A 24,072-nucleotide genomic window follows, 5' to 3' on the forward strand; every position below is an offset into this window, starting at 1 on the left:
CCGATTCAAAAATTCTGAATGAAGAAGCTAAGAAGATTGTAACATCCACTTTTTCCTGGGTGTTAACTAACAACTAATATATCAAAGAAATACAGTTATTACTTCATTTCCATAGGAAGACAGTTAAATCAGTTATGTTCATATGAATGAGATAAACGATTAAAATCAATTAAACAAAATTTCATAACTAAAAATTGAAAACGCTATCAATGAATTTACTATGGAAATTAAAATCTACATACCATGAAATTTGAACCAAAATTCAATGTAGGGATGCTTCTGCAATCACCCAAATTAGTCCACAAATATCACTTAGGATCAATAGACAATTACCATCAAATACCACTATATCAAAATCAAATGACGATTACCATCAAATACCACTATATCATTTAGGGCATCGCATACCACTGTATCAATTAGGGCATCAATTACCATTGGATCATTTAGAGCATCAAATTCCACTATATCATTTAGGGATTCACATACTACTGTATCATTTAGGTCATCAAATACCACTGTATCATTTGGGGCGTCAATACCACTATATCAATCATTTTCTTTCGATTGCTTAACTGTGGCAATAACATAAGATTAGAAGATATGCTCATAATCATTATAAATGAAAGACTAAAATAACAATCCATCAAATAAATCTATCTCTCACAAATAAAAATATTCCACGTTCAGTTAGAAGATCAATCGATCCAACTGGTTGCCAATTATATTGACGATAAGAGTTGCTTTCATTTAAAGAAATAACTGTAACATGATACAACTCAATTTAATCTTACCTTCTACTTGAATATACATCATAAAAGTAAAAATACTCGTTTTCAACAAATGTTTGAATGCATGGCTTATCTTTATCTGGTGCATGTCTGACATCTTGTGGAGAGGGAAAACATTGCCAGGAGCTTAACCACCCAACCTCGGACCATAACTTATCCCCACATAATCTCTAACGAGAAAGGCCCTCCCTACCCAAAATAGGCATGGAACACCTTGTTAGCCACTAAGCATCCTAGTATCTAATCACACCACTTAACTTGACAACAAGAGAAAACAATAAACATGATCACGCATGAGCTATTAAACAATTCTTTTTAAAAAGATATACATTTTTATGTCACATCTGATTATGTTTCATGTTATTGTAGATTCCTCTCTCTCACCTCTTCACCCTTTTCCATGGCTATACAGCCAATGAGTCCTAGATGCGCGAATCTCAAAGCAATCGACTTTGTCCATTGATTCTCAAATGATTCATGATTAGTATATATATATATATATATTCTAGCTTATCACAATCTGTGATTTGAGAAAGATGTTCTTAAAGATTTTGCAGAAAATATTGTCTAACTATAATTTCCAATGGCATAATGATACATGAATTCATAACATGGTTACTTGGCTTTTACTTGCCATAAACAAATCAAATTTTGAGAGGATCAATCCTATAATATTAAACAAGATATCATCATGATAAAAGTTGTAGCTTACTGCTATGTAATTTGGTTTTGTTGTAACATTTGATCAAGAAAAATCATATTTGCAATGTTGGATTTGGATATTCCACATTACCTGGATTAATTTGGAAATGAAGTCTTGTTAGATGCTCAGCTACCTGCCTCACCTTTGCTTGCAAGATCTCTAATGCAATCCTTGTATAAGGTTGCTCGCGATTTCTGACAGAATAACTATATGAGCAAGAAATCGTGGGAAGGAATAATGTAATGGTATGAATTGATAACGGCAGGGATGTTGGCACTAAGAAAAAGGTAGTCAGTAATGTGGAAGGTGGTAATGATCATAGAAGTCGTATGCAAGAACAAGGTAGTTGTGTGTTGTAAAAAAATGAGAATAAAATGTTGCCTTCCGTCTCCTTTGACTTCAAAATATATAATGAGTAATGTGACTCCTTGGCTTCCAAGAAGCCATAACATAAAGGAAATGTATTGGCTCTTGGATGCCAAATAAATGTGCCAAGTGTTCAATCAGTTTCAAACAAGAAAAAGAATAAAAAGAATGGAAGAAGATTTGAACGTTATAATTCGAAAAATATTATGGTTTATATCTATCTACATACACGTAGATATATTGGTGAGGTGGCATCATTATATTATAAAGAAAATAATATTATGGTGTCACTTTAGATTTATATTTGTGTACGTACATAGGTATATATTGTTGTCGGTGAACATATATTAAAATAATATGGTGAAAAATCATTCAAAACCTTTGAGATACGCATTATATTTTAATTAAGTTAATTAATGTTTTAAATTGTTTATTTAATAGCTCATGCGGTTCCATCGATTGTATCCTGATGTTCAAGTCGCTAGGTCCTCAGCCATGGTGATTCACGATTCATACTCATTTACCTAGTGATGGTGATGCTCTTGTGCCCAATTTTTTTCTGATAATACTTCCACCCCTTCGACATGATTCCTACAAGGAAATTCTCCACAGCTAAATCATATTACCATAACAAGTTATTAATCATAAATAATCACAACGGCTAACTGTTTTTTCAATTCTATAAATTGATGATAAATAATTAACTAGCATGTTATCTTCATATGAAATTACAATGACTAACCATATTACCATTTCACAGAATTATAACAAATTTAACTGTCAACTGAATTCATGTGAATCTCAACGGCTATATGAACATTTTAAATTGGGCCGAAAATTGGGATGTAACAAAGATTCAAGAGGATCTTGAAAATCAGATTAAAACAAAATAAGGAAATATTTCCAGGTTAGAGGCTGAAGTTGTTTCTCTAAGGAACATTGGGAAATCTACAACATTGTTATGTGAAGAGGTCACAAATAACAACAGCAGCATGCCTTCGAACAATCTTCTTTCTTCACAAAAATCTTCAACTGACAATAGAGGCATTGGACTTGAAGTTGGTCAATGCTCCATGTCTCAACCAAAGGAACAACAAATTTCAAATGGTGGGAAGCCTATTATCATCAAATAAGACCATTTGAATAAATCTTTCTTCTATGGTTATTGCTTCTCATGTAATTATTTTGGACACAGCCACAAATTGCAGATTTTTTACGAGGAGAAAGCCATATTTCTTTAACAGAAATTCCTATAGATCTTTTGGTAAATACAATACAAGGTTGCATGGGGACGGGGGTGCTTGGGTACTTAGTATGGGTATAGGTAGGGCCATTTTTCAAAATAGGGGATGCGGGTACTTGGGTATGTCAAGCATTAAGTATAATTTTAATGTTTGTGGAAATCTGAAAAATTGAGTCATGACAATATCTTTTCAAAATAAGAACAGTGATAAAGTTTGCAGATCTAATGTATTGTTTTCACTTTCAGATTTGTAATATGTTTGTAATAATATATGATAAATGTTTGGATGCATAACAAAGAAGGCAGACTAAAACATGAACAAGATCATAAATTATATAACAATAACATGTTGCAAATGATGAACTTCTGACTTAAACAGTGATAAAGTTTTATGTTAATTAATACTATATCAAAGTTTCAAACTGATTAGGTATTGAATTAAGCTTAAATAAACAACAAAATGATACACAAACAAAAATCAGAAATGTTAATCAAGGTCCTTAGCTATGATGTTCTCCACCAAGTACCCGGTACCTAGGGTACGTGTACCTGGTACTTAGGTATGTGGGTACACATCCCAAGGGTGTGGGTACGTGTAGCCATGCAACTTAGATGCAATATCATTTGTTATAGCTGCAACAACTTTAGTCGTGCTGCAAAATTTTGCAAGAATAATAGTGCAAGGTTATCTAACAATGCTGAAGCCAGAGAAAAACCAAAGATTACCAAATTTTGGAGAAAGAAGAATCAGGAGGTATATCTTAAGGCTTTGGTTGTTCAAACTGCTCTGTTTGCTAGAAATGAAAAAGATATATGGTATATAGGTAGTGGATGTTACAGACATATGACTGATGATTTGAATAAGTTTCATGCTATCAAGAAAATCAAAGATGAAAAGGTTAGATTTGGAGGTAGTTCATCTGTTGAATTTGCTGTTATAGGAACTCTTGTATTAAAAAATGGTGAAACTAAAGTTGAGTATGTGCTTTATGTCAAAAGTCTAAAACACAATTTGCTAAGAGTGAGTCAGCTTTGTGACCAAGGATATGATCTAGTTTTCAGTTTTAGTTCGTGTATCATAAGGAAAGGAGAAGATTTTGTTGCAAATGCTACTAGAGCAGTGAATAATCTTTATATTCATGATGGTAATAATGATGAAACTTGTTCTTTAAGAGCTGAGCTGAAGATGTATGGCTTTGGCATAAAATACTTGGGCATGTAAATTTTGACAAACTGATTAAAATCAGCAATAAGGAAGAGGTTAGAGATAAGCCTATGATAGAGATACCAATAAATATCATTTGCAAAAATTGTCAAGCAAGGAAGCAAACATGAGCATCCTTCAAACCAAAGGAACATTCCAACTACAAGTCACTAAAGCTTATCCATATGGATATTTGTGGGCCAAGTAGAACAACAAGTCTACAAGGTGAGAGGTATTTCATGTTGTTGATAGATGATTTTTCACTTATTACTTGTGTTGCATTTCTCAAAGAAAAATCAGAAGCTTTAGATAAGCTTAAAGTGTTTAAAGCATAGTTACAAGTGTTACATCCCAAAATTTTGACCTATTTAAAAATAAATTATAGCCATTGTGATGATTAGTTAAAACTATTGATTCCTCGTTCATGTGAAAAGGGTGGTTATATTTAACCATTTTTATTTTTCATATGAACTTGATTGTTAACAATTACTATGTATAATTGCTTAATGGTGATGGTAGTTAGCCATTACTTGTCACATGTTGATGATGATAGTTAGCCGTTATTGTTGATAATGGTAGTTAGCAATTGCTTGTTCTTCTGAATGATGGTAGTTAACTAATTTCTTTACCACTATCTGTGTTATATGTTGATATGGATTTATCATGGAGTACTTCTTATTATTGTGGGAAATGTTGCATGGGTGGTTGCAGAAGTAGACGAAAGGGGGAAGCATTGCTTAACAGGATCTACGGAATGGGGCACTACCTTAGTTCATTTATCCGATCGACAGGTATAACCTCTACCTACCTTGGTAAGAACCTAGCGACTACATAATAGGGTACATACATTGGATACGCATGAGCTACTTAGACAACCAATAAAACCATTAAATATTTAAACATATTCAAAATTTATACCTTTAAATAGTTTATGTTGGTACTCTCATCATATGTATGTATGTATGTATGTATGTATGTATATATGCACATAAGTATAAAAAGTATGGTGCCACCATAGTATTAAATTATTCAACCTCATCTCTATTAACATACGTATACATACATACATACATATATATATACACATTGAGAGGATGTGAAAATAAATAATCTCCCAATTATGCACGTATATAGAGATATGTATCCTAATAGGTTTTACCTTGAACACAATAATAATATGATAACACCATTCGAAAATAATATATATATATGTGCAAGTATATATATGTATAAAATTATAAATTATTCTTTTAATAAGAAGTCCTTCAAATTCATTTTTTTATAATTATAAGTCTCTATTAGAGACGATGAGTACACTTGGCAATTTCCTTCTTTTGAATTAGTGAACCAAGAACCCCATAATCTTTCTTGTAACTACCATCAAGAGCCGTGGCTTCAATAGAAGCCTTCCATATTGTTTACATTTTTAAGCTCGATAATGTGTCTTGCAACTGTGTTTGATATTGTTTTTTTTTACCCATTCTTCCTTCTCATTCTTTTCTCTTCTCTTCATACGACCATTATTGGGAGAGAGTCTGAGTTTGCTGTTTTGCTCGTAAAAAGGACTCAACATTCTATAGACCACGTTGGCAAACCCAAATTTGAGAGCCGGCCAATCGGAATAACCAAGTTCAGTTCCATCATTGATCAGGTTATGTGAATAGCTTCTATTCCTTATTTGGTATATTTATTGCATCCAAATTTTAGATGCAAGGGGAATTTTCAGAATTTCCAATGTTCAATGCTTGACTGTGAAGTAGTTTAAGACTACCAAGTAGTTCATTCGACCAAGTTTACCCAGCTATCTAATCATGTAGAATCTGGAACCAAATGCATTTGTTATGTTATGATTCCATTTTTTCAAATCAGCCTGTCGTTTATTTTTGAATCACAATTCTCTAATTATTTTAAGAAGTCCTTGAGTCTCAAGTATGGCGTCATGCCAGCTCTAAAATATGATCTTCTATCAGCTGAGTTTCAGCAAATGAGTTAATATCCTCTATGAACGAACACCCAAGACTCACCTCGGCTGGTTGGCCACGAGAGAGGGTGAAGAGGTGGAAAAGAAGTTCTACAAAAAAACAAAGAACAGGAATCAAAATTTGATATGATAACTTTATTTTTGTACACTAATCAATAAGCTCATGCATGTCCAATCTACTTACCCTGTTGTCAAGTTGAGCGGTGGTGATCAGGTATTAGAAACCCATCTAAATCCTTGGCCAAGGTCGTTAAAAGCATGCTTGCCTTCTATATATCACATGATGTCGATGGCGCCAGTTAGTCAGACATGCCCATCTATTACTAAGCAAACATTCCAAACATCGGAATTGCTCAGATGGCTGGACTAATAGTGCCCCAAGCCTAGCCCTAAGGTAGGGAGGGTCTTTCTTATCAAAAGATTGTGTGGGGATTGATATGGTCCGTAGTTGGGAGGTTAAGCCTAAGCTAATGCTTCTCCTCTTATCCAAAAGCCGAGGCTTGTACAACTATTTCAAGGCTCTCCAATTAGATTTTGTATGTTCTTCTACCATTCTTTACTATGCATTTACTTGCTCTTGTAATTATTGAATATCATAGAATTAATGGTAATGATTTAAGTTCTTTTTGTAAATAAGATAGAAATCAATTATTTCAATAGGATTTCGTTGGTTGTAAATCAGTAAAAAGTCACATGAAATGGAATTATAGATGTTCAATTTGGTAATTTGGCTTGAAGTATTGTTGGCACACCTGTTTAATTTAGGATATAGCTCTATCTTTTTAGTTAAGAAAATTTGTTTGTTACAACAAGCCTCAAACTCAGCAAGCCCAAGCTGGGCTCGAACTCAGTGGTCAGACTCGACAAATTAAAAGGTCAAAGATATTCAAAGATTTTTAAGGATGTTAAGTTTTTTAAGGTATAGCGTGCATCATTTAGCCAATTAACATGAAATACACAATAATTGAGATAAATAGAAGCTACTTTGCACACATACACAACTTTTCATAAATCAAATAAGTATAAATGCAAATTTTTGAAAGAAATTACTTAAAGTTAAACTAAATAACTAATAGAAATAGAGTGTCACTGTCAAATGTCTACAATATTCATGGAATATGAAATCCATAGAATCAAAAGTTCAAAACATATATCAAAATAAAGGCTTGTAGTAGCCTATGTCCTCCTACGAGTACACTTAAGATAGGTCATGGAAGACTCCGAAAAAAAATCGACCAACTTTTAAAAACACTTGGGGAAAAACTCTAGAACCTAAAAAACAACTTTAATTTAATTTAAAATATTTTTTTTGTAAAATTCAATGAGAAGATGCATTCAATAAGTTAATTAATGAGAACACAAAAGAAACAAACATAGTTCAGATACATATAAATGCAAAGTGGGTAAGAATTCGCATTCTCATGCGGAATGCTGATGGCAGGAAAAAAATAGTAAATAGTTTCTATAAAACTAGAAGTAAACCCATCATTACAATTGGTTTCTATAAAACTGGAAATATATACATCATAGCAAATAGTTTCTATAAACTAGAACTAAATACATTATAGCAAAATAGTTCGAGAGTGAGTTTGAGCAATTTTGGCCTACTAGAAAGTAATGCTTGCCTTGGGTGTTAGCAAGTGGTTGAGTCAAGTCTAACAGGACTTGGGAATATATAATTGCAACCAAGTGATTTGTGAGAAAATGAGTTAGAATCATTAGAAAATCCTTGTTACAGCTTCAATTTGACCTCAAATAGCCAAGACAAGTTGTGGGAGATAACAATGTTGAAGGCATGCTAAATCTTGAAATTTGGCTAAGCCTGAAATTTTTTGAAAACCCCCAACATCTAGAATCCACATTTTAACTCCTATGAAGTTGAAACTTATCTCAAACATCCTACCAATATTTATACAAATAAAACTTAAAGTATAAGAAGTTTAATGTTATATTTGTATAAATCCTACTACCCCTAAGTTGAGAAAAAATATTTTTTTATGTCTGACTAGTGGGACTAGCCGAGTTTGGCTAGTCCAGTGGACTTAGCGAGTCCATGGAAACTCGTCCAGGACTTGGCCAAGTCTGAGGCAAGAGGCCTCGCCTTGGGACTTACAGAGTCCTGTAACATTGATTTAAAGCTTTAGTTGAAAATAAAGTGGATTTAAAGATTAAGTGTTTACATTCTGATAATTTTGGTGAATTACTTCTAATGAGTTTGTGAGCTTTTGTGAATAATATGGGATTAAGAGATAAGTTTCAATTCCTAAAACAACACAACAAAATGGTCTTGTGGAAAGAAAAAATAGAACAATCCAAAAAATGGCTCATTGCTTATTTAATGAAAGAAAATTAAGTGATACTTTTTGAAGAGAAGCTGTCAATACAGTTGTGTACATTCAAAACAAAACCTTGTTGAGAGCCAAGTACAATAAGACACCATATGAGTTTTAGAAAGGAAAACTAGTCATTGTTAAATACTTTAAGATTTTTGGTAGCCCATGTTATATTAGGAGAGATGGAGATAATTTTGTTAGTAGCTCATGTTATATTAGGAGAGATGGAGATAATTTGAGCAAGTTTGACTCAAGAGCGGATGAAGGTATATTCTTGGCTACTATTTTAAAAGTAAGGCATTTAAATGTTACAACAAAAGGCTACATAAAATTGTTGAGAGTGCAAATGTTAAAGTTCTTGAGGTTACTAATTAAACTTGTGAGAATGTGTACAACAAAAACAATGAGAAAAAGGTAGAAACCAACACTGTTGTACCTTCTTCTCCTCCATCTACTCAAGCTGGATCAGTAAACAAAGATGAAGAAAATACAAAAGAGAAGTCACAGTCACACAGTGATAATGGAGTCTCTTCCATAATGAAGTTTAAACTACACATGTGCCTTCCAAATTTGATCCACAGGTGAAATTGGTACATCCTCTTTTGAAACTCTCTAAATTTGTGCAAAAGAATCATCCTGTAGATCAAGTGCTTGCTGGAAATAGAACAGGAACTTCTAGGAAGAATGTCAATTACCTTGACGATGATGATGTTTCATTAATCTCCTTATTTGTGTAACAACCACTTTTCCCAGGTGTTAACTAACAATTAACATATCAAAGAAATATAGTTATTACTTTTTTTCATAGGAAGACAATTATATCAATTACGTTCATGTGAATGAGATTAATGGTTACAAACAATTAAACAAAAGTTCATAACTAAGAATTGGAAACACCATCAATGAATTTACTGTGGAAATTTAAATTTACATACTATGGTATTTGAAACCAAAATCAATCTAGGGATGCTTCTGCAAACACCCACATTAGTCCATAAATACCACTTAGAATCAAATGACGATTATCATCCAATACCACTATATCAAAATCAAATAATGATTACCATTAAATACCACTTATATCAATATCAAATGACGATTACCATTGTTACATCCCAAATTTTGCCCTAAATTTTAAAACTGATTATAGCCATTGTTATAATATGTGAAAATAAGTTAGTTAATTATAGCCGTTGTTTATTCCTTCATGATCATGTGAAATTGAGTTAGTTAATTATAGCCGTTGTATCAATTTAATTATCATATGAAAGTGAGTTAATTATAACCGTTGTATCAATCTATTCATGATCATGTGAAATTGAGTCAGTTAATTATAGTCATTGTACATATATGATGAGCGTGTAAAGTTAGTTATTCTGACATTGATGAAATCAAATCCCTAACGGTCACTTGATGATTTTGAATTAGCAATTTATAAATCTTGAATTGATGTCTTGGCGAGAATGTTGTTTTGAATGATTACAGGATGAAGACTAAAGAGAGAGGGGAAGCATTGCGAAACGGGGTCATCGGAAGGGGATGGTCAAATAACTCAGTCATCAGAATCGACAGGTTTGACCTAAAACCATCTTGGCAAGGTTACTAGGACTTGGCAACATAATTCATAGTGGAATCGCATGAGCTATAAGTGGAGCATTATAATAAATAATAAAAAAAAAACATAAATTCTTATCTTTAAGGAATTATCAAATATTAATATTATTTAATTATTATTTTACATTCTCAACTATGATAATATGTAAATGATAATAAGATGACACCATTACATTATAAATTAATAATCCAATGATGCCACCCTATCATTACGTACACATAAGCATAGTTGAGAAAATAAAACAATAATAAAATAATATTAATTTTAAAAATCTTTCATCTTCTTTCTTTCTTATTTTTCCCTCCTTTCTTTCTTCTTTTCTCTTAAGTCGATTTGAGGGCATTCAAATTGAATCTTGTAACTGTAGGAAGCTATAGAGACAAGCTCCTTCTATATTATAGAAATTCTTAAGTCGTCTATGGCATTCTGATTACCTCTAGCGTACGAACCCTTGCTAGATATTCATTCTGTCCCAATTGAATCCATTCCATCTTACCACGGGTCACAGAGCTGGACTAGCAGATTTCTTCAAGCACAAGATTTTCCTCAGTCATTTCATGGTAGAGTCATGTAAGACTTCTGACCTATTTATTTGGAAATCGAAATTGTTTCTTATGCCATCGGTTCTGGCCGTAACCTTTCAGCATGTGATAAAATGATATTGTTTAATGCATAAGCCTGTTGATTATCCTTTGCAAATTTTTTCGTTTCCTTAGTGATATTAAGACAAAGATTAATGTATAAAGTATGTCATCTTCTTGTAAAGCCTGTCGTATTTCTTATTAAGTATGTTGTCTTCCTTGAAAAGTCTGTTGATTGCCATTTATGATAATACTGCACTAATTTATACTTAAGTCTAACATTTCTTTTAACTACCTATATATCTAAATATGTAGAATTTCTTTGAGTCATTTAAGGTCAATGGCATGGAAGTTATCATCCCTGATAGAATCAATTGTATCCTGATATAAATAAAAATAACTGAGAGTGAGATATAGAAACCAAAACACCAAGGAATTCACCAGGAAAAAATGCCAGAATAAGGTGAAGAAGGTGTGATGTATCACTGTGAATTTAATTTGATAGCACCTAGGAATCACCGGCTTGTTGGCCTGAAATAGGTGAGAAGGTGTAGAGAATCTACAAAACAAGAATGTCATCATAATAAGATAATAACATGATAAATAATAGCATTAGCTCATGCATGTTCCACTCATGAAGAAAGTTGTCAAGCCCAGTGGTGGAGATCGGGTTTGTCAACCCATATTTTGAAATCTTTGGCTAGGGTGGAATTAGGCAGATTTGCTAAACAAGTGATCTTTGTTGATTGTCCAGACGCTTCAGTTATTTTGTCGAATGACTGCTGGGACTTCAACCCACCTGGATACTTTGATGGCTGGACTTATGAACATCCCAAGCCCGACCTCAGGGTAGGGTAAGGAGGGTTGTTCGATTAAATTAGAATAAGTGGGGATAAGTAATGGTCCATGGTTGGGAGGTTAAGCCTATGTCAATGCTTCTCCTCTCACCAAAGCCAGGGCTTGGACAACCAATAAATGAAGTTTCACAAAATATTATGTATGTTCTTTAAGCCTCTAAATGTTTAGTTATTTCATTTCAAGATTAAAGTCATTTACTTTACAAATAGCTATTACGTTAAAGAAGTTGAATGATCTCAAATGTCTCAATTTGTATTGATAGATATCTCTTATTTCTTTTCAAGAATATCTGCTATTTAATTTCGATTGAAAAACTAGAAGTAGTTAAATGATTACATCTGATATTTACTTTCAGCTGATTAAGAAGTTAATTGTTAACATCTCATTTTGTATTCAGTAATGTAAATAGATTCATTTTAGTTTAAACAGTTGTTGGAACTCTTAGTCATGTGAATAGAGTTAGAAATTAGTTTAGTTTAAGACTAAAACTTGTTAAGGAAAAACCGTATGTTACAACCATTAAATACCACTTATATCAATATCAAATGACGATTACTATCAAATACCACTATATCAATTAGGGCATCACATACAACTGTATCAATTAGGGCATCAATTACCATTGGATCACTTGGGGTGTCAAATACCATTGTATCATTTAGGGCATCAGATACCACTGTATCAATTAGAACATCACATACCACTGTATCATTCCTTTCTTCCTACTGTTAATTGTGGCAATAACATAAGATTAGACGATTTGCTCATAATCATTATTCTTATAAATGAAAGACTGAAATATCAATCCTATAGATATATCCCATATTCAGTTGAAAGGTCAACCAATCTAATGATTACCAATTACATTGATAAGTAAGGTTGTTTACATCAAAGGAGATAACTAAATTCAACAATATAAATTAATCCATTATAAATTCTATTTGTATAAATATCATAAAAGTAAAAATACCTATTACCGACAAATGTTTGAATGCTCAACTTATCTTTTATTGGATGCATGTCTTGATATCTTATGGAGAGGGAAACATTGTCAGTGGCTTAACCACTCAACCTCGGACCATAACTTATCCCCACGCAATCTCTAACGAGAAAGACCCTCCCTACCCAGAAGTAGACATGGAACAACTTAACCAGCAATTGAGCATCCTAGTACTAGAGTATCATTCCCACCGCTCGACTAAGCATAAGGATTTGAATATTGGACTACGATGAGCCGACTCTTGATGATTAATATCTCTTTTCTTTGAGCTTACAATTATTATTAATAATGGTTCATTTCTTTTCATGCAGGAAATAATTCTATGGTACAATGATTTTCATCTCACCCTTCATCTCAGCCAATATGGCCCTCCTGGATGAATTTCTAGGTGCATGCTTAAGTGTTCTTTCTGTATTATAATCACTATCAAATCTTATGTCCTATCCGGACTTATCACAGTATTATGAAGCAAATTATACTTGCATCTTATTTTACTTGTTGTCCTTAACTCACGGACTAAAGAATAGAGGTCCTTATTCTGAGGATATTTCACAGATTTGACTAAACAAAAACATGTATCATTATGTGATTAATTTTCTAAGTGGGAATCATCAACAAACATTTGTAATTCATTACTCAAACTAATGGATTTACCCTCCTGTGGACATCAATCGGATTTGAACCAAGGTTTGCCATCGAATTTGGAAATCTGATTCACTATCACAACTTCAAGAAATAAAAGTCTTATTCACTTACATATTCACCCAGTGGGTGACTGTCTATACTACCTGAGCTATGAAAAGGCTTCAAGTTTAGATGCATATATTTCAAGGACCACATAAAAATTCAAACATGATAAGCAAACCATGATCTAGATTATGCTCCGCCTGGAGTCGTTTCATACAATTCACTACCGTGTTCTATCAAACCAAGGTGCACGACAAGCATCACTTCCAATGACTCTACTCAATGTCTATATGAACTTAGAATGTAGGAAAAATTTGTATCAAACAGATGTAAGAACTACGGCTATAGTTCAGAGAAATAGTGATGCAAGAAAAGATGGTAATCCATGCTACCGAGGGTTTGTGCCTTGTAGAACAAATGTAAACTCATACAATTTCGAGAGGAAAAGACCCGCTTCCTAGGTAGCGGAAAGAATAATAACGAAAAGTTATATGCACATTAATAACAAGAAGAGGGTGGCAGTGAGAGTTACAAATGTAAACAAGAAGTCATCGGCCCCAATATTTAAAATGGCCAACTCAAATTATAAGGCCCGATGGAAAAATAAAATAGAATATGAAAGGTTGCTATGCATGAAATAATATTCGACCACCACCAAGGTTAAAGAAATAATATTGTCTTAGTATTTAGCATCAAAGTATCTATAGATACCTATATATGTATGTATGCATATGCATGTACATGTGTAAACCCCATCCATATATTTCTTTCGTATATGACAAATATCAAGTATGCGTATACGTCCTTACATATATAAAGTTGGTTTACGTATGTACGCATATACATGTATGTACATGTATAGATATGTAGTATCATGATGTCGATATGATAAGACATGATTATACATTAGAAGGCTCCAACCAACAACACAATTACAAAGGTACAAACTTGTTCAACTTCCAATTCATGCTTAGTAATCTCTTTTACCATTAAATGATATGTGATTTAACAAGTTAGCTCATGGTCGTCCAACATACACTCTTGCCTGCCTAGTCGTTATCCTTAACTCAGGTGGTTTAGGGCTTGTACCTATCGCTCAATGATGGCAGTGCCCCTCCATGCCCAATTCCTTTCTGGCAATGTTCCCCCCCTTCGACGTGCTCTTGCAAGGGAATTCTCCACGATTATATTATATTCCTCAATATAATGACAATTTACCATAACAAATTATTATTCATAAACCATCATCCCACTTCCCATGATGATAACCAATTTTCTAAGATTTCAAGATAACAATATAATAGCATCATAATGATTAATTAGCATGTCATCTTCATATGAAATTATAACGATTAACCATCTTACCATTTCACATGATTATAACAAATTTCAAGTGTCAACTAACTTCACGTGACATCTCAACAGTTATATGAACATTTAAATTTAGGTCAAAAACATGGATGTAACAATTTGAGCCTAGATTTGTGAAGAGGTAGCCAAGGATGAGCATTGGATTGCTGCTATGAAAGAGGAATTAGAGCAGATCCAAAAGAGTAACACATGGGAGCTTGTGCCTAGGCCCAAGGATAGGAATGTCATTGACACACAATGGGTGTGTTGTAACATGGTAAATGAAGAAGGGAAAGTAATAAGAAATAAAACACATCTAATATGTAAAGGGTATGCAAAAGTTGAAGGTGTGGATTTGATGAAACTTTTGCACCCATAGCAAGATTAGAAGCTATTAGAACCTTTCTTGCTTCCGCTACTTCTAAAGCTTTCAAAGTTTATAATGGACGTAAAATCAGCATTCTTAAATGGTGAATCGAATGAAGAAGTGTATGTTGAACAGCCTGAATTTCATTGGCACAAAATGGGTGTTTTGTAACATGGTAAATGGAGAATGGATAGTAAGAAATGAAGCATGACTAATATGTAAAGGGTATGCACAAGTTGAAGGCATGGATTTTGATGAAACTTTTGCACCCATAGCAAGATTAGAAGCTATTAGAACCTTTCTTGCTTTCACTACTTCTAAAGGTTTCAAAGTCTACAAAATGGATGAAAAATCAGCATTCTTAAATGGTAAATTGAATGAAGTATATGTTGAACAACCTAAAGGGTTTTCTTTTAACTAACAATTTGGACTATGTGTACATGCTGAAGAAAGCTTGTATAGACTTAGACAAGCTCCAAGAGATTGGTATGACAGGCTGGGTAAACATCTACAACAGCAAGGTTTCAAAAAGAGATATGTGGACACAATTTGTATGTAAAGGAGGAAGATAAAAACATTCTCATCATTGTTCTTTATGTTGATGATTTAATTTTTGGAAGTAACAGCTCCAAAATGACAAAGGAATTTGTTGATAGTATGGAAAAAGAATTTGAAATGTCAATGATGGGAGAGTTGTCTTATTTCCTTGGGCTGCAAATTTGTTAATCAGCAGAAGGTATTTTAATTTTTGATCTATATATGTTAGAGGGTCGCTAAAAAAGTTTTGAATGGAAAATTGTAATCCGGTTAGCAATCCTATGGAAATTGGGTGTAAGTTAAAAGGATGAGCCTTCTAGTGTTGATCAAACTTACTACAGATCTATAGAAGGAAGTTCGTTATTTTTACAACTATTAGACCTGATATCATGTAAGTTGTTGGTTATGTTGCATGTTTCAAACCACACCTAAGCAAACTCATATGAAAACTGTGAAGAGGATCTTTAAGTACCTAAAAGACTGTTAACTATAGTTTATGGTTTCCTACATATTCTTATTTTACTCTAACAACCTTCTTTTCTTGGTGGTTGTCGTGTTTCTTGGTTTAGCAAGAAACAAACCTGCACTTCTCTATCGACAGCTGAAACGGAATATATTGCAACTATATCCTGTTGCAAGCATGTAATTTGGATGAAGAATACTTTGTTAGATTTCAGGCTCCAATTTGTTCACCCCATTTCCATTTATTGTGATAACAACAGTGTGATTGATATTTCTAAAAATCCTGTTATGCATTCTCGTACTAAGTGTATTCCAATTAAATATCATTACTTGAAAGAACATGTTGCTAATTATGTTGTCAAGCTGGAATATGTATGCTCCAAAGAATAGGTGGCTAATATCTTCACAAAACCACTACCCCAGGAACACGTTGAATATCTTAGGAGCAAACTCGGTGTTCTTCTCTCTCGCTAGAAGGCATATGTTCAAAGGTAGCGCTTCATTGCAATATCTTTCTCACAAAATCAGTTCAGTTTGTTTCAGATTTAATAATCATTGCTGTCAAAGAGGGAGTAAGGATTCAGGGGGAGTGCTTAAATGCATTATCTTTTATCCCAATTTTTCAAATTGAGTTAGTGTTCTGATCATTGTTCTTAAAGGGGGAGTACCATCATTCAGGGGGAGCTCTACAATTCAGAAGTTGGTTTCAATATGGATTGCCATCAATGAAAAATATGGGGAGATTGTTGATATTTTTCATTGATAATCTATAGTTACAGATTACTGTTAATGTTGGGTAATCTATTCTATTTGGATTGTGTCTACAAAACCATATGCACAAGTGGTTGCCAGTTTCATAAATATTCTCTATTGTATTTGGACTGTGTGTGCAAAATCATATGCACAAGTGGTTGTGACTGCCATAAAGATTCTCTATTCTATTTAAATTGTGTCTACAAAATCATATGCACAAGTGGCTGTCAGTATCATAAATATTCTCTATTCTATCTGGACTACGTCTACAAAATCATATGCACAAGTGACTGCAACTGTCATAATGATTCTCTATTCTTGAAAAGACAAAAAAGAGAATGTCAGAGAATGTATTCAACAAGCTGATGGCGGTAACTGATAAAATGGGAATATTTTTTGATGAATCTGTTCTGAGGGGATGTGCATAAGTATATACATAACAAGTGTTATAGAGAATAGAGGTAGTTCGATGAAAAAACGCTGAATGGTATAGGATGAGACTTTTTCTGAAGTTTTAAGGAGGTGAGAATTCAAATAAGGGTTCTTCACTAAAGCTCTATCAGTGATATACATATATTGGAAGATTGAAAAGTTTTATTGGTAGCTGTAAGAAAACAAACATGGGCAGGGTAATGAACTGAGAAGGCTGGAAGCTATCCTCAAATCTGAATAGTTTAAAGGAACTTCTCTGAGAGCAGTGACAGAGTTCCATGCTTTAAAAGGCATATAGTTAAAGTACTTCTTGTCATAGAGTTCTTTGAAAGGTAGTCAATGCTATGACTACTATTAGCTATGTTTCTAAACAATCTTTTGCTTATAATGACATCGAGTTGTATCTGTAATAGTTGAAGCCATGCAATCAGTTAGAGTTTTACTCTTAGAAAGGTTGGAGCCTGAGATTGATTTGTCAAGGTTGAAGCCTTTGTTGTACTGGGTTAAAGCCCATTATTAACTGATTAGTAAACTATGAATTTTACCCAAATGGGTTTCCATGTGATCAATTGTGTGTGTCATTGTCTCAAATCTTTTCATGTGAATCTATTCTATCCATTAATAAAATTTAAAATACTGATTCACCCCCTTCCCCTCTTAGTATTTTTGTGTTTTCATTGAGATCGTCCATCAAGAAAGGTAAGCAATGGAGGGGCTTTTCACTTTATGATATTGTTTTAGGGGAGTTTACTATTTAAGTTTTTGGGTCGAATATTTTTGCCTCCCTGTGGAAAGCATGGACAGAGGTGAGCAGATTGCAATGCTCCAAAGGTGTTGTAGGAGGGCCTCCTACCTTCTCAGTTATTGACAAATCTTTATGTTGGGGGATCAATATGAATGACAAACCTCTTCCTTTGACACAAAGTTGCTCTACTAAGCAGTGCAATAGTAAGGGTGTCTCTCTTATCAGAGATGTTCTGATTGACAACAGACTAGGGACGTGGAAGGAACTAGAGAATAAGTTTGGAATCCCACAATCTCAAGGGAATATATGCACTTTGATAGTTAAAGTAGTTGGCAGCTTCTTTCCGGGTAAAATCTATAACAGTAACTCGTTCTTGAACAATTAGGATGGTATTTTGTTTTTGGATGCTTCTACTGAGTTAATTTATGAGATGTTGAAGGAAAACTCTTCTATTCTTAAGTGGATCAACCAGTGTTGGGCCTTAAACTGGCTGGGTTCTAAATAACATTTTATGTTTGACTTCATTTGACACCAAACCCTTGAACCAAAACTATCTCGCTTTAGAAGGTTATTATTGCTCAAAAAAATTCTTGTTGGTTCTGTTCTGTCCTCTATGGGCATTATTCCTCTGTTGTATGCTCTTTGCAATTTTCCTGGGGCAGTTGAAAACAATTTTTTTGAGTGCAAGTTTGCTTCAATGGTTTGGTCTCTGTTTCTAGGATCTCCCATTGTTTGGAATGCTCGTCCCAGTCTCTCTTGGATTGAGGTCTTAGCCAGGTTTGTTGATTGTTTTGATGCTAAATTGGATAAGTTCTGGTTTGTTTTTTCAGCTGAGATCTCGTGGTTTCTTTGGAAGCAGAGAAATGAGGAGGTTTTTCAAGGCAAGAAAAAAGGGCTTACTGGATTTAGCAATAAACTCACGACATATTATTATGTCACAGGTTTCAGCAATGCTTGAAATCCCTAAAAGAAGGTTTATGATCCTCGTGCGAGAAGGACCTCCAATCATCTACAACCCTGATATTCAATTGGCACATTATTTCAATACATACAAAGACATGCTGAACCAGAAAGAACTTGATATATTGAACAAGTTTGTGCAAGAAAAAGGTATTGATGTGGAGAAGGAAAAGGCAAAGAGTAAGGAAGGAGTTACTCCTGATGCTCCAAGTTGGGAGGCTGCTGTGAAGGTCCCTCCAGCTGTTGATCCGCCATTAGGGCATATGATATGGATCGTGCTGAGTGCAGTAACAACATTATTGGGTCATGGGACTCTTGATGACCGAGCTGATAGTGCTTTCCTTTTGATTCTCTCCAATTACTTTTTTTGTAATGTAAAAAGCTATAATATACTGATCGCACTGATAGTAGTTTAGGGTCAGGTACCTTTTCAATGGTTTTGCTTTAAAGAGTCAGTCAGCATGCTGAACATCATTTTGATCTATTTTAATAGAAAAAAGGATCTTATATAAAGTTGGATGCATGTATGTATTTATCAAAGTGATTAGAAATCTAAATGAAAATATCTGACAAAATGATGACCAGCCTCTTAGCAGCGTATTTCAGGGGCAACAACTATTTGTAGTAGTGTAATAGAATTTTAAAAAATCTTGGAGTTCCCTCTTAGGCTGAGACAAATTTCAAATTTAGAAACAGAAAATATAAGCAGGAGAGAAAAAATGGCAAGATGAAGTGAAAACGACCTTAAGCCTTTGAGAAATGATACTGATATCTGATCAGATATAATTACAAGGCAAGGAGCAACAAATAGATCTTATGTTCCCCCCCCGAGAGAGAAAAAAATCTGTCACAAAATTCACAAGTACATAGAACCCAGAGTTGACTGATTAGGTAGGTTAGCATATATCCTTGGTGTAGGTTCATGGCCATTAGCAATCATGTCTTGAAGGACCCCATATGCACAATCTATTTTGCCTGCTTTATTGAATCCTCCGATCAATGCATTGTAGGTCAGAACATCTGGTTTGAGTCCCTTTGATACAAGTTCTTCATACAATATGTTTGCATGTTCTACCATACCCACCTTTCCAAGGTTATGCATCAAGGAGTTGTATGTATGGAGGGTTGGAACAAGATTGTTGATTTTCATTTCCTCCAAAACTATTAAGGCCTCCTCACACCTCTGAGCTTTTCCCAATCCCTCAATGACGATACTATATACAATCATATCAGGGTTCAAGCCACATGTTTTAAATTCCTCAAAAAAATGAAGGGCGTCATCTGCTCTCCCCTCCAAAAAAAAGCCATTTATAAGAATAGTGTAAGATTGGATATTTGGTTTTGTACCCTCAGCAACCATTCTATTGAAAAATCGGCATGCTTCATCTACATTGCCCACCTTGCTGAAGGCATTCATAAGAGCATTATATACAGCACAGTTTGGCAGACAACTGGCTTGGATCATATCTTCAAAAAGTTCCCTAGCTTCATCAAATCTTCCCGCTTTGCCAAGCCCACCAATAAGAGGACTATAAGTACATACAGATGGGCAACATTCACTTTGCATCATATCGTTATATAAATCCATGGCCTCATCCACTCTATTTGCCTTTACAAGGCCTGAAATGAGTGTGTTATAGGTGATTATGTCCATTTTGCATCCTCGTGCCTCCATCTCATCAAGCAGCTGGAAGGCTTCATCCATCATACCAGCCTTCCCAAGGACATTAAAGAAGGTATTATAGGTAAAAGCATCTGGGGTATGGCCCAACTTCCTCATCTCCTTGAAGACATTCCAAGCCATATGACAACGGTCAGCTTTAGAAAGACCGTCAATAAGTGCATTGTAGATTACAGAATCGAAAACAACACCTTGATGTATTGATTCCTCAAACAATCTGTGAGCGTCAAATACTCTCCCTACTTTACAGAGAGAATCAATAAGAGAGCAGATCACAAAGACATCTCGACCTATGCCTTTATTCAGCATCTCTTCATAAAGCAAGACTGCTTCCTCTATCCGGCCTGCTTTACCCATGCCATCTATCAATGCTGCACAGGTAACATCATCGGGAACTAATCCTCTCACTTGGTATAATTCCTTATACAATTCTAGACCATAGTCCATCCGCCCAGTGTTTGCAAGCCCAGGCAGGAGACTACCCAGACTGCTTAGACCTGGAGAAAGCATATTCTTCATCTGATTAAAAAGATAACAAGCATCATCTATTCTATCTGCTTTAACCAGACCATCAACAAGTATGTTGCATGTAAAATCATCTGGTTTGCATCCATTTTCTTCCATTCCTCGAAACATTTTGCAAGCCAACTCCACCTTGCCATTTTTACAGAGACAGTTCAGGATTGAATTGTAAGTGACAACATTTGGAGGGCACTTGTTTGCCTTCATCTCGTCAAGTAACTCAATTGCTTCCTTGACATTGCCATCTTTGCCAAGCCCATCCACCAGAATGTTGTATGTTACAACTGTAGGTGAGAAACACATCTGCTGCATTTTGGCAAACATTTTCCATGCATCATTTGCTCTGTCTGCCTTGTAAAAAAATTCAATCAAACTATTAAATGTGGTTTTATCTGGGCCACAACCATTATCCATCATCTCTGAGAAAAGCTGAATAGCTTCATCCATCTTTGCAGCTTTGCCATAACATCTTATCATCATGTTATATGTAATGATATCAGGAGAAAATCCAAGTTGTCTGATTTCTGCAAAGAGATTCTTAGCTTCTCTAACTCTCCCTGCTTTTCCAAGACCCTCAATGCAAATATTGTAAGAAACAATATCAGGTGTGATGTTATTTATCTTCATCTGCAGGAAAAGCTGATATGCTTCATTGAATTGACCCTCCTTAACATAGTAATCAAGGAAAATGTTGTAGGTAAATGAAGTGACCTCAAATCTTTTCATATGCATTACCCGCAAAAGATTTTGTGCTTCCTCCAATCTATTACTCTTGAGGAGGCCTCCAATCAAGGAATTGTATGTGTACAAATTGGGGGAGCAACCTTTCTTTATCATCTTATCCAACACTCCAAATGCATCATCAACTTTTCCTCCAGAGCAGAGGGCATTGATAAGAGTAGTGAAGGCAAAAACATCTGGCTTACACCCCTCGGTCTCCATCTCTTCCCAAAGCTCACAAACAACACCGATATGCCCAGAATCCCCGTACTTATGAATGAGGGTATTGTATGTCATGCAATCTGGCCTGCAACCGTTTCTCCTCATCTCCATCAGCAATTCTCTTGCCTGGTCTAACCTATCTGCCCTGCAAAGAGCGTCCATCAGTGTAGTGAAGGCCACTACATCTGGTTTACAGCCCTGCTCTTCCATTTGTCTCAACAAGCTACATGCTTCATCCACCTTCCCAGCTCTTCCAAGGATTTTTATACAAATTGTGAAGGTGTACAAATTAGGTTTCAATCCAAGCCTTTGCATTTCCTCGAGGAGTTCCAATAACTTTACTGTGTCTTCCCCACTTTTCCCACAGGAACTCATGAGGACGGAATAACATTTCTTGCTGGGTACAAGTCCTTCTGACCTCATCTTCCGATAAACACTCATTGCTTCTCGTCGGAAACCAGATTTTGAGAGAAGATCTATTAGATAACTATATGACCTATCATTAAGCACAAATCCAGCCCTTTTCATATGTTCTAGCGCTACAGGGGCCATTTCGATGACTGCTTTTAACCTAAGGGTACTGAAAATTATCTTAAAAGTCTCAGAATCAAGCTTACAACGTAGTCTTTGCATCTGATTAAGAACTTTTGCCATGGATTTAACCATGTTGGCTGCCCCAAGCACTTCTAGCATGACATTGTAGGCCTCTGTGGTGTGCAGGAATTCGGGTTTCCGGGCTGCATTTGTGAAGAAATCCAATGCCTGGTTGGGATCAGCACATGATTTCAAGAACCGTATAACATAGTCTGGACTCAAGTTTTCTTGCTCTATAAAAATAGGTATAATCCTAGGATTTTCAGAAACTAAACCAAATCCGGTTTGAATGCTCCTATGCTTAATTCTCGCCACATTACACACAACGGCACTGTGCCTAGATGGATCAATCAGATTACATACATAAAAAGGTGCTAATCTTTTCCCCTTTCCAAATTGCCAAGCGCATACGTATTCTAAATGACTTGCATTGCATTTTCCGAATATACATATTTCCATAATTCTTACCTTCGAGTGACCTGATACGCTTTAATAGGCTGCAATCTGTTCCGAGATTTTGATGATGCCAATCAATTGCCGCCACTCACTGATAACGAGGAAGCTCTTTCCATGACCTCATTTCTGCCACATAAGAGTACTAGTTCCCACTCTCATCTCCTACTTCAACAAACTCATTTCTGGAATGCATTCCGAATTTTGTTTCCTTCTTCCCGCGGTCAACATATCTAGTGATTTGTCTCTGTTGTCTGTATCCAGGTTGAAAAGATAGTACTCTCCTCCTCAGATGCATACCTTATCCCCAAAATCTTATTACAATTGATTGAATATGATCGGAGAGGAAATCACAGCACTCAATCTTCAAAGACGTGGCATTCCGCTATTCGTTTGCTAAATAGACCGAGGAGGTACATCTAAAGTTGTTAGCAAAGATATTTTCATAAATATCCTAGCGTTGTCATTATTCGCAGTCTTGTTGGGATGATATATGTGTAATTTAAATTGAGAAGTCAATTTTTTTAATTAATATTTAGAATACAAAAATTAAAATTGATACATCTTTAGAATATATGTGTGTGTGTTATAACAATGATAATATTGTCGTTGACTACTCAATGGGTTTGTGTTGTAATAGTAAGTTAATAAGATTTTCATATTGAAAATCTATGTTTGAATTTTTTTTAAGTAATATCTATATTGATTTGAGTGGATCAAGTGGATTATTAGGTTCTTAAATTGAATATTTTTAATAGGAAGGATCTCTTTCACCTAACAATAAAATTATGAAACTATGTAATTAATATACAATATATGTTTTGTGGTTGATTCATATGTTAGAAATTTGATCAATGCTCCCCTCGGGATTCGTGACAAGGACTTAACCACCTTTTATGTACTGTAAGTTGA

General features: G+C 34.6%; 1 protein-coding gene and 1 long non-coding RNA gene across 2 annotated transcripts; both read right to left on the bottom strand.

Annotated features, from left to right (window-relative positions):
- Positions 1–329: 329 nt before the first annotated feature.
- On the bottom strand, positions 330–23,509 carry LOC149532787 (uncharacterized). The gene is made up of 3 exons (XR_016356750.1): positions 23,176–23,509; positions 9,317–9,381; positions 330–575 (listed from the first exon to the last, which is right to left on the bottom strand). It is a non-coding gene; the product is annotated as an uncharacterized LOC149532787 (long non-coding RNA).
- Positions 19,697–23,177, bottom strand: LOC149532788 (uncharacterized). The gene has a single exon (XM_089803453.1). It carries the CDS (start codon positions 23,164–23,166, stop codon positions 19,825–19,827), a length of 3,342 nt encoding a protein of 1,113 aa, XP_089659579.1. The 5' UTR covers positions 23,167–23,177; the 3' UTR covers positions 19,697–19,824.
- Positions 23,510–24,072: the final 563 nt, after the last annotated feature.

Source organism: Cupressus sempervirens, chromosome 10 (genome assembly GCF_028749045.1).
Source record: "Cupressus sempervirens isolate cs-2001-9-10 chromosome 10, ASM2874904v1, whole genome shotgun sequence".
Lineage (NCBI taxonomy): Eukaryota > Viridiplantae > Streptophyta > Pinopsida > Cupressales > Cupressaceae > Cupressus > Cupressus sempervirens.

Coding starts and splice junctions, on each gene's coding strand:
- LOC149532788 (XM_089803453.1), bottom strand. CDS start 23,166: ATGGAAATATGTATATTCGGAAAATGCAATGCAAGTCATTTAGAATAC.